Raw genomic sequence first — 13282 nt, 5'->3', positions numbered from 1 at the left:
TCATCGACTGTGGAAGAACCCAGTTGCTGCAACAAGCCAGCACACAGTCCAAATCCTGATCAAATATGGCAGCTTCCCAGCCTGCTGCTGCTGTTGTGTAAGAAATGGTTCGATTGTTCTGAATTAACAAATTCTATTTGTTTGTTACACTCATGGATGTATCTTCTGATCCTTATTTACCATACGATGGGGGAGGAGACAACATTCCACTTAGAGAATTGCATAAAAGAGGTACAGTGAATTCATATTACGATTCAGTTCTTGTGTGGTTGCATGTCTGTGTGGTAAGTTGTATTTAAATTTGAAGTAGAGTTTGTACTCTCTGCATTACCTTGTTTAGCTAGTGTAACATGTTTTGTACAAAAGAATCGAGCCCTTTCTTCATGCTGTCCTTGAATGTTTTCTCTGTGGGCAGATTAGTCCTGCTTCACATCGCATCAGCTAGTGACTCCATTTTCAGTATGTGATAACCTTTTCCTTTTTCTTCTTCCTTTTTTCTTTTACAACTTTTCTTTCAACAAGAATATAAACCTATTCTTTTTCGTAGCTTACTATGACCAAATTGGTAGAAATTTATAGAGGAAGCATTTCATCCTTTCAGATAACTTAAATGGAATTCTGATTAGCTTGGGCTTGGAAGTTTCTATACGTGCTTTGAGAGTTAACTCCTTCCTGATGTGCTTGAAATTTAAAAGGAACACTGTCAAAATGAAATATTTATTACATCAAGATCAGTAGATTTAAAAAAAAAATACAAGACTATGCATTTGGTATCGAAAAGATTATTATAAAGAGGTTGGCATTGTATTCTACCTCTTATCTGCTAAGGATAGGATAAAAAATGGCCTTACATTGTATCAGGGAGATTTAGGTTAGACACAGGGAGGGTGCTTGTGGGAATTCCTAACTGTAAGAGTTAGCTAAAAACTAGAACAAATTACCTGGGGAGGTTGTAGAATCTGTTATTGAAAGCTTTTTAAGAGTAGGGTGGGCATACCCTTGTCAGAGAGAGTCTAGATAATTTTTGGTTCTGCCTCAATGCAGAGGACTAGACTAGATGATCTATCAAGGCTCCTTCTAGTCCTACATTTCTGTATTTCTCTCACTCGCAGGAGCAAATGTAAAGTGATTTCCACAATTGACGCAAAATCTTTTTATGTGCATGTGTGCAGCCTTTTATGTCTTACAATATAATGTAAGTGTTAAATTAAATAGAATGTGTAAATATTTTGTGTGGCACTGAGGATATAAGCAAATATTTTTCAGTGGAAATGGAGATAGAATAAAATCATACCTTCAAAGTCAGGGGAAAAAAAAACTTTTGGTTCTTTCTCCCTTAGCTCGGTCAGGTTGCATTTAGTTTTTTCTTGAAGTTGCTTAACTTAAAATTAGACAGTTATGAGTATTGCTTTGCATTTTGATGGAATTTTGAGTGTAGATAGCCTGATTTACATAAAATGAATAGTTGTTCCTGATTGTATGGAAATTCAGTGTTATGCTCTAATCTTTCCACTCCAGCTTTTGTTTCTACAGAGAAGTAATTAGGCCCTGCATTTACTTATTCAGTATTTGCGGCTTTTATTTCAGTGCTTGTTATGAGCCGCTTTTGTGATTCCCTAAATAACGTACAATGAGCAGCATTAGAATTAGTTGCCTTCCCCCTTGTACAGTGTGGGTTTGGATGAATTACAATGTGCTTGTCTTAACTATTAATTTTTGAATACAAATGTTCTGTGACCAAATTGCCTCTGTGCTGGTAATTTTGCAGGCTGGGTTATGGAGATCAGTTGTGTAGATTTACTAACAATTATCAGTTGTTCCTCTGCAGAATGTTTGATTTTTTTTTTGGGTTGCCTGACATTACAGAATGTACTTTTGCAGTAATTCTTAACAGAGGAAATAAAGATGAAAGCCACAAGACACTCAGCATTATTGGTCATGTTTTTACCTTGTGCATTTTAATTAAGCAGTTTAACAGAATTGGCTGTAGTTTTCTAGGCAATTGTTACACATTTAGGATGATGATACAGTGCACAAAGCCAGTGGCAGAGGAACTTGCAGTCTCCCAGAGGCAGTAATCCTGTATTATGTTTGCTTGGTAAGTCAGTATTGCTCTTACAAAACACAGTTTGCACATACTGTAAAGAAAATCAGCTGGGACTCTACTGAGTGTTGACAAGATGGTGACATCACTTGCAGCCAGTCAAAAAGCTCCAAGTGTGATTCAAATCATTTTACAACTTTTGATCGGATTTCCTTGAGCAGTATTCAAGATGATACTTTAGTTTGTTGAGTAACTTTAGACTGAAAAATGAGTTTACCATTGAATAATAAGTTGTACTCTTTTGCAAATCTTCATTTGATTAATTCACATTACCCCAAAAACAGTCAGTAGAAAATTCTTGCCTCTGATGTAAAGTTTATGTCACACGGACTTGGCAAAAATATGCTTCCTCTCCCTTGTGAGATGCAATACAACAGCTGTATTTCATGTTTTTGTCATCCTAAGATAAAAAAGAGGAATGACGTGCTAACTGTAAAAATGGAAACGTTTTTATTAACTGCATTTTGGGTGGGGGGAGAAGTATCTGGAAATTTAATCTGCATTTTTACGGTGTTGTAAACTCCTACCAAATTTAAACAAACTATTTATTCATTGGGAGAGCAAATTTCTTAAATATGTGTTGGGGGAGAGGGCTAACTCACAAAAAATTAGCAACAATACAGAGATTGTCTGCATGTGCATATGGAGGTGAAATTAATATCCACATTGCATTGCAAAATTTCTCTGTAGTGTTGCTGTGTACTATTAAACCTTCAACAGCTTAATTTTCTTACCCCCAAAGGTGACTGTACTTCATCAGTGCTGAAGTGATGATTAAATTCGGAGGGTTCTGTTGTGGCTTACTGAGTTCAGTGAAGATCTATGACATTACCTGATGAAGTGAGGTATCAAATATTAGGGATGTTAACGATTAACCAGTTAACCAGTAGGGGCTGAGCAGCAACCTCATCTGCTGTGGCCTGGATGGAGGGGGCATACTGGGGAGGCTCCTCCAGTCCAGCTAGGCTGGACTGGCTTCTGTGCCTTGGACAGAAGCTGCTGCAGCTCAGCTGGAGCGACCCCACAACATGCATGGGGGACCAGGGCTGCTCTGGACAGGCCAGAGTGCCTCTATCTGTGGGGAACGAGGCTGATCCAGCCTGGCTGAAGGGCTGCTGGCTGTGGCATGCCTGATGTTCTGGGGGCTGATGCTGCTCTGGCCCAGCTGGAGCACCCCTGCCCACAATGTGCCTGAGCTGCTTGGGACTGGGGCAGCCTCTGTCTGTGGCGGTGGGGGTGGGGGGTGCCTCTCCAGCCAGGCTGGAGCTGTTTCCCCAGCATCCCCAATCTCTTGATTAATTGTTAACCAGTTAAAGGCTAGTATCAAGTGTTAGTCGTTATTCATATGATCAGATCCAGTAGTTTTCTTTAGTCCTTTCCATAGTAAAAGAGCTTATTCATTTTGGTTATATCAATTCAAATATACTATGTGATGCATGTTAAAAAAATTCATTCATTACGTACATGATGATTTATGTTTCAGTTACTGACTGTAGCCTGCAGTCTTCTTCATTAAGAACAAATGTGTCTTATACTAAATATAAATGTTACAGTGAACATATGATCTGAAATTCCTGTAATTTGGCATTATGCTGAACTCTTTTTACACTATACCTAATTCATCCTCAATTCATCTTATGTTCCCAGTTGGGCTCCTCTAAAATTCAAGAGACATTGTTAATTTGAAATCCAGCTGATTCCAAATAAGTATTAAAAACACTGCACAGTCATGAAAATGTCTTTTGGATGCTGAAGTGAGTCAGCTCCTGCACGAAATAAACTTACATACATGTTTAATGGATCAAGGCCAAATGGCTAAAGAAAGTACTGTCAAATGCACAAGTCAGAAAAAAAATCTTTTATTTAATCTTTGAGTTTTAATAGGTGGTACTCTCATCAGTAGGTTTTTTTCTCTCTTTGTTTGTTTGGGGTTTTTTTTTTTTTAAATCAGAGTACAATGTATGGTTTATTTTTTGGGAAGATTTCCTCCTTTAAGGTTGCTGGGCACTTGATGCTAGCCTTTAACTGGTTAACCTTGTGGCACACTTCAACACTTGTTATAATTTCATGGCACACCTAATACATGTAACCCAATCTCCTCCCCCTCTCCCAGAGCCAGGCACCCCCAACCCCTCCCACTCTAACTCTATGCCAGCAACTCACCAGACCTGCCGCAACCACCGCTGTCCCTATGTGCTTCTTCCAACAAGCTGTGGGGCGCATGCGCAGGGAGGCAGGCGGCACTCCCAGTGCGCAGCTCTGAGGCACACTAAGCGCTGCTTTATAGCACACCCGTTGCAGAGCACTGAAGTATTTGGCTGCTGTTAATTTTCCCCATAGGTGCCATGTGCAATTAATTGACAATGAGAGGTACTTCACAGAAAGTACTGTACTACTGAATTATCAGCCAATACCAAGTCTGTCCAGCATGAAGACTTGTATTGGTTGTTTACATCACCTTTGTTCCTCTTGAGCTCCATTTCGCATCATTTTTGATAGTCACTTCCACTATTGCCAAAGTATCAGGATTTCTCTTGCTTGCCAGCTTGTTGCAAATGTACTCACTGAGTCTGATGTTTCCTGGTTGTCCTGAAGGGGAGTGTTCATCTTTAACATTTACTCAAATTCCCAACTTTTAGAAAGCAAATCGGTGCACGTAGTGGGCCTCATCACTGACTTAGAGGAAAAACTCAGATTAACTTAAGTAAGCATTAGATCAGGTTCTATGTGCATGTAACACAGGTGCAGCAGCATGAACCTCTCAAACAAAATTATTTAAGTAATCAAACATTTGACTTGTGTGACTTATTTTCTAACTAGGGTACCTGTTTGAAGGCTGCATATGTTTGGGAGTCTGCATTACTGTAAAATCTCAAATTTGACCTAGGATATCAGTGCTTTTATAAAGTTAAGGAAACATTTTCAAATGAGAGACTATGCAATAACTGATATAATTATTATTTACTATGTGTATTTAAGGTACACATCGCCATGGTATTGAAGTATATTTTGCATAGCTTAATATGAATGTTGACCATGGAATTTAAGGCCGCAACCCCCCCCGTCCCCCCAATCCCTCTGTTGCCTCTATGTCTGAGATGGAGGATACGTTCCTCATGCATATACAACATCTCAAAACATAATAAGATCTACTTTTGTTTTCTAGGCCTGCTCTTGTGTGGGGCCCTGGATTATAGGCGCGTCTAATATTTGGGATGTGGTGGCAGAGCTGGAAGTTATCACAGAGCTTTAAGGCCAGATTTTGACCTTCTTGTGTGTAGATGTGTGGGCACACCTATCAAAATTTAGAATTTGTCCGAGTGGTTTTATCTGTGTTGGGAAAAGAATCATAAAAACAGTTGTTTAGGGTGACCATGGATGAGATTACAAATTCACAACTGGGATGAGGATGGCTAAGGTAGATTTAAATTGCACTGGGAGAGGCGGTGATTGAAGAGTTTTTGCGGGTCTTTCTTGGGCTAACCTGTGAACACAAGTAAGCACTATGTGCTGTCCTCTTAGTCCTGGCATGCCCTCTCTTTTGTCAGGATACAAAATGGAGCCAGGGGAAGTCTGTTAAGCCATGAGTTCATCATATTCCTCTTTGCTAATTGTCAGAATCCTTTTAGTATCTGTTACAGTTTATCTGACTGCGTGGACTATGTGATTGGTAACATTTAACATTTGACAGATAGAAGATACCTCCTGAGTCTGGAGGTGTATCTGGCCTGGACATGTAGCCAAATGACAGTACTGCCATAACTTCACTAGCATATCTCCTTTGACTCTGCAAGGCAGTTAATAAATATGTACTGTGTAGCCACCTATACGTGTCTTATATGTGAGTCTTTGGAACTTGGTCATGGTGGATTCCCCATTTCAGACTATTTTTAAATTGACTGGATGTTTTTCTAAAAGATATTCTGAAAAGTTCTACAGATAGTGTTACGTGAGTGGGAAGAGTAGACGATCACAGTGGTTCTTTCTGGCCTTGGAGCATATGAATCTGTGAGCATATGAATCTGTGATACCTTTAGCATATTATTTATGTATTTTGTTATTTCTTTGTTTTGCTCAATCCATACTCTCCATGCATGTAGATTTTAGGCCATAAACTGTTCAATGTGGTGGCTTGTCATATAGGTGCATAAGGAGCTGAGCACTGTGTGAGCACCAGGTGAATAGTATTGATCTGTTATATCCTTCCTAATGGTGTATTTACCCTTCAGATAAATATTCCCCTCATGTTTGAAAAGTAAAACAAATAAAAAACTTTTTTTCTAGTCCAACACAGTGACAGAAAAAGCAACTGTTTCCCTTTATGTAAATACCAAACATTGAATTATCCTGATTTACATTTTGTGCTATATGTGTGAAGCAGGTTGTTGGGGTTTTTTTGTATTGTTTTCTTTTCTTTTGATTACTTTCCCCTCACCTCTTTACATTCACCTTCAGGTACCAGTAGAAAACACATACTTACCTCCAATCTCGTACCCTACAACATAAACACTAACCTAAGAACCATCCTTGCAACAAACCCCATTGTCAACTCTGTCCACACATCTACCTTAGTGACACCATCATAGGACCTAACCACATCTGCAGTACCATCAAAGGCTCATTTACCTGCACATCTGCTATGTGCGTTGGACAGACATTGTCTCTATACAACAGAATAAAAAAAAATCAGACATCAAGAATAATAATATACAAAAACCAGAGGGAGAACATTTTAACCTGCCATGGCGCACAGTTACAGACTTGAAAATTGCCATCCTCAAGCAAAAAAAAAAAAAAAAAAGCCTTCAGAAACAGGCTGCGATGTGAAACTGCTGAGCTGTAATTCATATGCAAATTGAACATCATCAGAATGACTCTGAATCGGAACTGGAAATGGTTCTCTCATTACAATAAGTAATTTTCAGCATTAGGGTTCTTATCCACAGACACCCTGATTTAATTAGTTCTAATGTAATGCTCCCATCTCTATATCCCTACTGTTTCTTTTTCGTTCACTTGATGTAGCTGATGAAGTGAGCTGCAAGTCATAAAAGCTTATGCCAAAATAAAAATGTTAAGGTGCCACTGGACTCTTTGTTTTTGCTGAAACAGACTTATACAGCTACCTCTGAAACCAGTCCAGTAGACGTTAAGTTGTATGAACTCATGGGAGGTAAATGGAGGGCACAGCCTCTGGGTGTGTATTTGCAGTCTTACAGACAGGATGTAATTTGCCAAAAGACTTTTGGATTGCCCTTTAATGCTGTCATTCACCCCTCTTTTTAGTCCTACTGCCCTGGATATTTTTTTTCTTCTTTTTGATTTGTTTCATTTTGTTTTGGTGTGGGTGTTTATCACACATCATTGTATAAATGTTTACTTCTGGATTTTCCTGTTCTCCAAGTCTTGTCCCAATGCAGTGTTTCCCAATTTTATTTGCTCATAGAACCCTTTTAAACTCGAAAGAATTTTGCAAAACCCCATTCCCAGGCTGTAGCCTCCTTGGCCCCCAAACCCACAACCTATCTCCAGGCTTTACTCGCCTCAGCCCCCAAATCCAGCCCCCTATCCCCAAACTTTATGCTCCATGCTGCAAACCTCCCCCCTCATCTCCAAGCTTAATCCCTCTCAGCCCCAAATCAGCCTCCCTGAACCCAGACTTAACCCCTGTCAGCTCCAAACTGGCCCCTGGGACTAACCCCTCTGTGGTGCTGTCTGGGAAGCCTATGCTGGGTGGCCATGTGCTCCCAGCAGAGGGAAGGCTGGTGTGGAGGTGTTCCGCTGGCAGGGGTGAGCCAAGCCATGCCCACTGGAGGGGTGTGGCCACTTGAGTAGTGGGGTGAGCGAAGGGCTCTCTGCGGCTGCCTGCCGCCACTGAAAATATGAAACTAACTTCAGTTGGTTTAATGTCTGGATCCCTCCTGTAGCCTGCTGGCTGTTAAACCAATTAAATTTAATTCTACTGCTTCAGCAGCATCAGGGCTGTGAGCCACAGAAGAGTCAGCTATTGTAATAGAAATTCCTTGCGGAACCCTTATTTTCACTTTGTGGAACATCGGGTTTCCACAGAACACCATTAGGAAAACACTGCCCCAATGAATGAATCACTTTGTAGGTACTCTTAGTGAAATGACAACCTCTGTACCTACCACAAGGATTTTGTTTTTAAGTGCTTGTGTCACTTGCTGACAAGAGAAACGGGTGAAACAAGGCCTGCGGTTAGTACACTGCCTCTGAAAACCCCCTCTTCTGATTTTTAGCGCTCAGCAGGTTTTTGATGATGATGTTAGGGACGGCTAATCCATGCCTCCACGATAAACTTATTTAGCTTGCTTTTAAATGGCTAGCCAGTCCAGCAGTTGAAATATTTTCCTTTTTCAACAGGAGAGGGCCAGCACTGTTGGTCACCCAGTGATAACAGCTGGAACACTGGTAACTGACCATTTTGCAGGACAGAGTACTCCTGTTAGAGATTGTCTCTGGGAAATAAGGATGGCTGAGCAGTGTTAACTGTAATATGGTAGACTCCTAAAGCATATTTTTATTATAAGAGAGAGAGTGTCCAGTAACTGGACTTTTGCTAAGGAGACCTGGGATCTTTTCCTTGCTCTGTCATTGACTTACTGGCTGTGTCTACACTAGCCAAAAACTTCGAAATGGCCATGCAAATGGCCATTTTGAAGTTTACTGATGAAGTGCTAAAATACATATTCAGTGCCTCATTAGCATGCGGGCGGCTGCAGCACTTTGAAATTGACACAGCTCGTCCAGACAGGGCTCCTTTTCGAAAGGACCCCGGCTACTTTGAAGTCCCCTTATTCCTATGAGCAGATGGGAATAAGGGGACTTCGAAGTAGGCGGGGTCCTTTCAAAAAGGAATACTGTTTGGACAAGCCGCGTGGCAGCGAGCCACGTCAATTTCGAAGTGCTGCGGCCACCCGCATGCTAATGAGGTGCTGAATATGTATTTCAGCGCTTCATTAGTAAACTTTGAAATGGCCATTTTGAAGTTTTTGGCTAGTGTAGACACGGCCCCTGTGTGACTTTGGTTCATCCTTTAGTTCTCCTATCCCTAAGTGCATGTAACACATCCACTTCTTGAAAGTTTGGGGATCTGAGAATAAACTTGGGATCTACGAATACTTAAATGCTAAATATTATTACAGATTGAATCTCTTTAGTCCAGCACCCTTGAGACCTGACCAGTGGCAAACCAGAGAATTTGCCAATCCATGAGAGGTCAATATTGTCGAGTGCGTTACCAGCACTTCCACTGCTTAATTGGCTCTTAGAAGACATTTAGGGGTAAATTAGAGCTAAATAACATCACAGAACACAAAGCTATAAACAAACTTTGTGGGATATCAGAAAACTTGGCTACACACCCATGATAAGTACATCTGGCTAACTAAAATCATGCTGGAATACAGGTGGTGCTAGACCAGAGAGTGCCAGATTAGAGAAGGTCAGCTTGTAATATCATTCTTGTCTGACTGTGCCTGTGACAGGTGTAGGCGTTTCCAGACATTGTCCAGCTGAGGGATGCATTTGACAGTTTGTCAGGACCCCAATGGTATAGCCAGTTTGCATGAATTAACCGTGGGGTTCATGTTTTATACTTAGACTGAGATGGAACATATCATTGTGGTTTGGTGGTCATCAGAGATTATACATAAGTTTTAAAAGTTAGGTGACATTGGACTTCATTATGTCATTCCCTGGACCTTGTTTATTCCAGGGGCCTCACTTGAGGCTATGTCTGTGTGAGAAGTACTGCGGTGGCATCGCTGCAGCTATGGTGCTATAACATAGACACTATAGCAGTGGCTTCTACCACTGTGTGGTAAAGCTATCACCACAGCAAATCCAGCTTCTGAAGCGGTCTTAGCTGTGACAACAGAATTCTTTGTTTGACCTGTGCTGGAACTTAGTTTGGGTTAATTATGTTTCTCAGGGCCAGCGCTGATTTTTTTTCCTTCGAAAAAAGAGGAGCTGGTACTCAGCCAGCTCCCCTCCTGCAGCTGTGGCTGCCAGTGGGGCAGGTGGGGGCTCCAGCTGCTGTTGGGCAAGCAGGGGGCTCTGAGCTGTGCTCTACCATGAGATGCAGGGGGCTCTGGCACCCAGCCCCAGGGCAGCCTCTTGGCCCCCATGTTGCTGCAGGGCTTGTGGGTGCTTTAGCAGACCTCTGGCTGGGAGCCGGCTGAGGTGCAGAGCACACTCACAGCCCTAGCTCTGGGAACCCTGGCCAGGGGGAGGGGAACCCTGCAGCCCCAGCCATAGGCGTATAGGAATAAAGGGATTTCAATGTTGGTGGGGTCCTTTTGAAAAGGACCCCGATGTAGACGAGCCATGCAGGAGCGAACCGAAGCACTTTCAAAGTGCTGTGGCCACCAGCATGTTAATGAGACACTGAATATGCATTTCAGCGCCTCATTAGTATTCTTCGATTTGGGCATTAACATGGCCATTTCGAAGTTTTTGCTAAGTGTAGACACAGCCAAATAGTTTCCATTGATTTTAAAGGGAATACTGCATGTGTCGTAGGTGTTAACCTCCCTCTGCTCACCATTCTGTTATCTGAATCAAGAAAGAGTGAGGCAAGCAAGAAAAGTTTATGATGTAGAGATTGGGAATGGCAAGTATTTTATGAAAATACTTCCTTCTGCTTGAAACAATATTTACTGAAATGTGTGTAAACTCTTTTTTTCCCAGCTCAGACTTGTCACTGAATTTAAACAGAATGCATGGTTCTTCTTCGAGTGGTCCCCGTGGGTGCTCCACAATAGGTGTCGGGCTCGCCCGGCGCCGCAGATCAGAAATCTTCCAGCAGTTTCTCCTGGATCGCGCATGCGCCAGCGTGCGCCGCTCCCCCGCGCACCCCCGGCCACGTGCGCGATCCAGTCCCCGCCAGTTCCTTCTCAACTGCCATCGGCTGCAGACGGAATCCGCTCAGGCTAAGGCCAGAGTCAGATTAGATAGTTGTTTTCTACATGTAATTTGTTGTTTTTGGTTACTAAAAAAAAAGAGAGAGAGAAAGCAAAGACAAAGAGAATATCAGCAAAAAAAAAAAAAGAGTGGAGAAGAGCGGACGTGAAGGCCATTTAGGCTGCCCCGCAGGCCGGTGATCGCTATTTGGGGTGGAAAGGCATGGATTAAGCGCTAAGTACGCTATTAACAGTAAAGGACTCACCGCAATGGCCTCTTCAGGTTTTAAAAAGTGTGAGTCATGCCGCGAAGCTATGCCGGCCTCCGATGGGCATAGCAAATGCATCCGCTGCCTGGGGAATCACACGTTACCCAGAAGTGTTCTCACTGAGCTAAGCTCACAGCCAGGGCCAGGAAGGATAGAGAGATGAGGCTTAAAATGCTCTTGTCCAAAAAGGCTCTCCAGCCGGACTTGCCAGAGAAGCCTCGCCCAGAAGGGCCCTCTGGGTTGCATAAGAGGAAGGCAGCTTCTCTGACCCCCTCGGTGCAGAAACGGAGGAAACTCTCCCCGGCTCGATCCTTGCCGGCGGGTTCAGCGAGCAGGACGAGCGGCGCACACAGCCCCCAGCCGCATACTCAGGCAAGCGGCAGCGCACGTGGCAGAGGCTGAGCCTCCAGTTATACAACAGCTGGCACACGCGGTGCCCAGAGCGTCAGTGAGGCAAGCGCCGGACCTGGCGGCACCGCCACAGGCGGCACCAACGGTGCAGGGGCACCAGGCACGGAGCCTGCAGGCGCCGGAGGAAGCTACCCGCGCGGCACCGCAGCTGATTGGGCCGAGCGCGGCGCCGACAGCGGGGCCGAGATCCCCTGCACAGGAGGGGGCGGTGCCAGCCCCTCAGGGGAGGGGCAAGGCAAAATCAAGAACCCGGAACCGCAGCCCATCTCCGGACAGGGCTGCGCTGCTGTTAGCAGCAAGCCCTCCCCCTGTGACACACACGCCGCACCGCCTGTGTCTCCGCCGGCCTATCCAGAGCCTCCTCCGTTCCTCCAACCAATGTCACCATGGCTTGGGCCACCTTCACCATTTCTGGGAGTGGATCCCCTGGAGTACTATCACAAGCCAGTTTCACCTCTATCTGTGTCGTCGCGGAGGTCTCGCTCTCCCAGACATCGGGGGTACACACTCCGTGGGTGGTCCAGGTCTCCACCGGACCCTTGTCCATGCTGCTATGGTCGTCCTCATCATGCTGGACACAGACACCGCAGGCCTACATCCAGGGGCAGGTCCCCCCCCGGCCGCTCAATACCCCCATGGACACTCTTGATCGGGGACGGAAACACAGCTGTCTCAAGGGGAGTTAGTTTTAGAACCCCGAGACTTTCCTTCACAATCCTCCAGGGAGCAAGTGTATCATCGACTGCAGGAGCCTGAGGGTTCGAGGGAGTTTTACCCCAGTGGTTCCTCTTCATTCTCCCCAGATGAGGCCGTGGCCCCCGGGGATGTCTCCACACCCCGCCCCCCGATGACCTTAAACAATTTCAAGAGCTATTTAAAAGGATCGCTTTCACGCAGGACATTCACATGGCAGAGGTGCAGGAGAAACATCACAAACTCCTTAAAAATTTGAGACCCCGGCTTCATCCAAAATTGCTATTCCGCTGGACGAAGCCATTATGGAGTCAGCCACTACCATATGGCAGACTCCGGCCTCTATCCAGCCTACGAACAAGAGAGCGGATAAGAAGTACTTCGTCCTGGCAAAGAGCATAGTCACCCACAACCAAATTCTTTGGTGGTCGAATCGTCCCAGCAGAGGTCGAAGGCTTCTCAGTACAAATCGGGAGGATCGGACAAAGATGCTAAGAAGCTAGAGCTGTTTGGCAGGAAGGTATATTCCTCTTCTACCCTGCTATTGAGAATGGCAAATTATGCGGCACACCTAGCAAACCATAATTTTGATAATTACTCCAGACTTACTCCCCTCATGGATTCACTTCCGGAAGACAAAAAGCCGGTGTTAAAGGCGATTGTTCAAGAGGGCTACGCAGCATCGCAGATGGGAGCCCAGATTGCCCTGGACGTAGCGGACATGGCGGCACGTTCAACGGCTACAGCAGTGGTCATGCGTAGAGAATCCTGGCTCCAGACGTCTGGTATCCCTAGGGACCTACAGGCAAAGATCGTGGATCTACCCTTTGATACACAAAGCTGTTTGCAGACTCAACCGACTCGGTCCTCCACTCCAGTAA

At 44.2% G+C, this 13282-nt stretch overlaps 1 protein-coding gene across 4 annotated transcripts in view; it reads left to right on the top strand.

Moving 5' to 3' along the window:
- The window catches only part of CLCN3 (chloride voltage-gated channel 3), a 117042-nt gene that overhangs the window by 56550 nt on the left and 47210 nt on the right, over nt 1–13282 (top strand). For 2 of the 4 annotated variants that reach the window (XM_074993037.1, XM_074993035.1), the window contains exon 1: nt 55–231. The exons of the other annotated variants lie outside the window; for them this stretch is intronic. In XM_074993037.1, coding sequence (XP_074849138.1) covers nt 153–231 — 79 coding nt within the window. In that variant the 5' untranslated portion in view covers nt 55–152. Of the gene's footprint in view, nt 1–54; nt 232–13282 lie in introns of those variants that run through there. 4 annotated transcript variants of the gene reach the window in all.

This window comes from Carettochelys insculpta, chromosome 4, assembly GCF_033958435.1.
Source record: "Carettochelys insculpta isolate YL-2023 chromosome 4, ASM3395843v1, whole genome shotgun sequence".
Taxonomy (NCBI): domain Eukaryota; kingdom Metazoa; phylum Chordata; order Testudines; family Carettochelyidae; genus Carettochelys; species Carettochelys insculpta.
The sequence above is the reverse complement of the archived record's forward strand: the minus strand, read 5'-3'. Positions and strand labels throughout refer to the sequence as shown.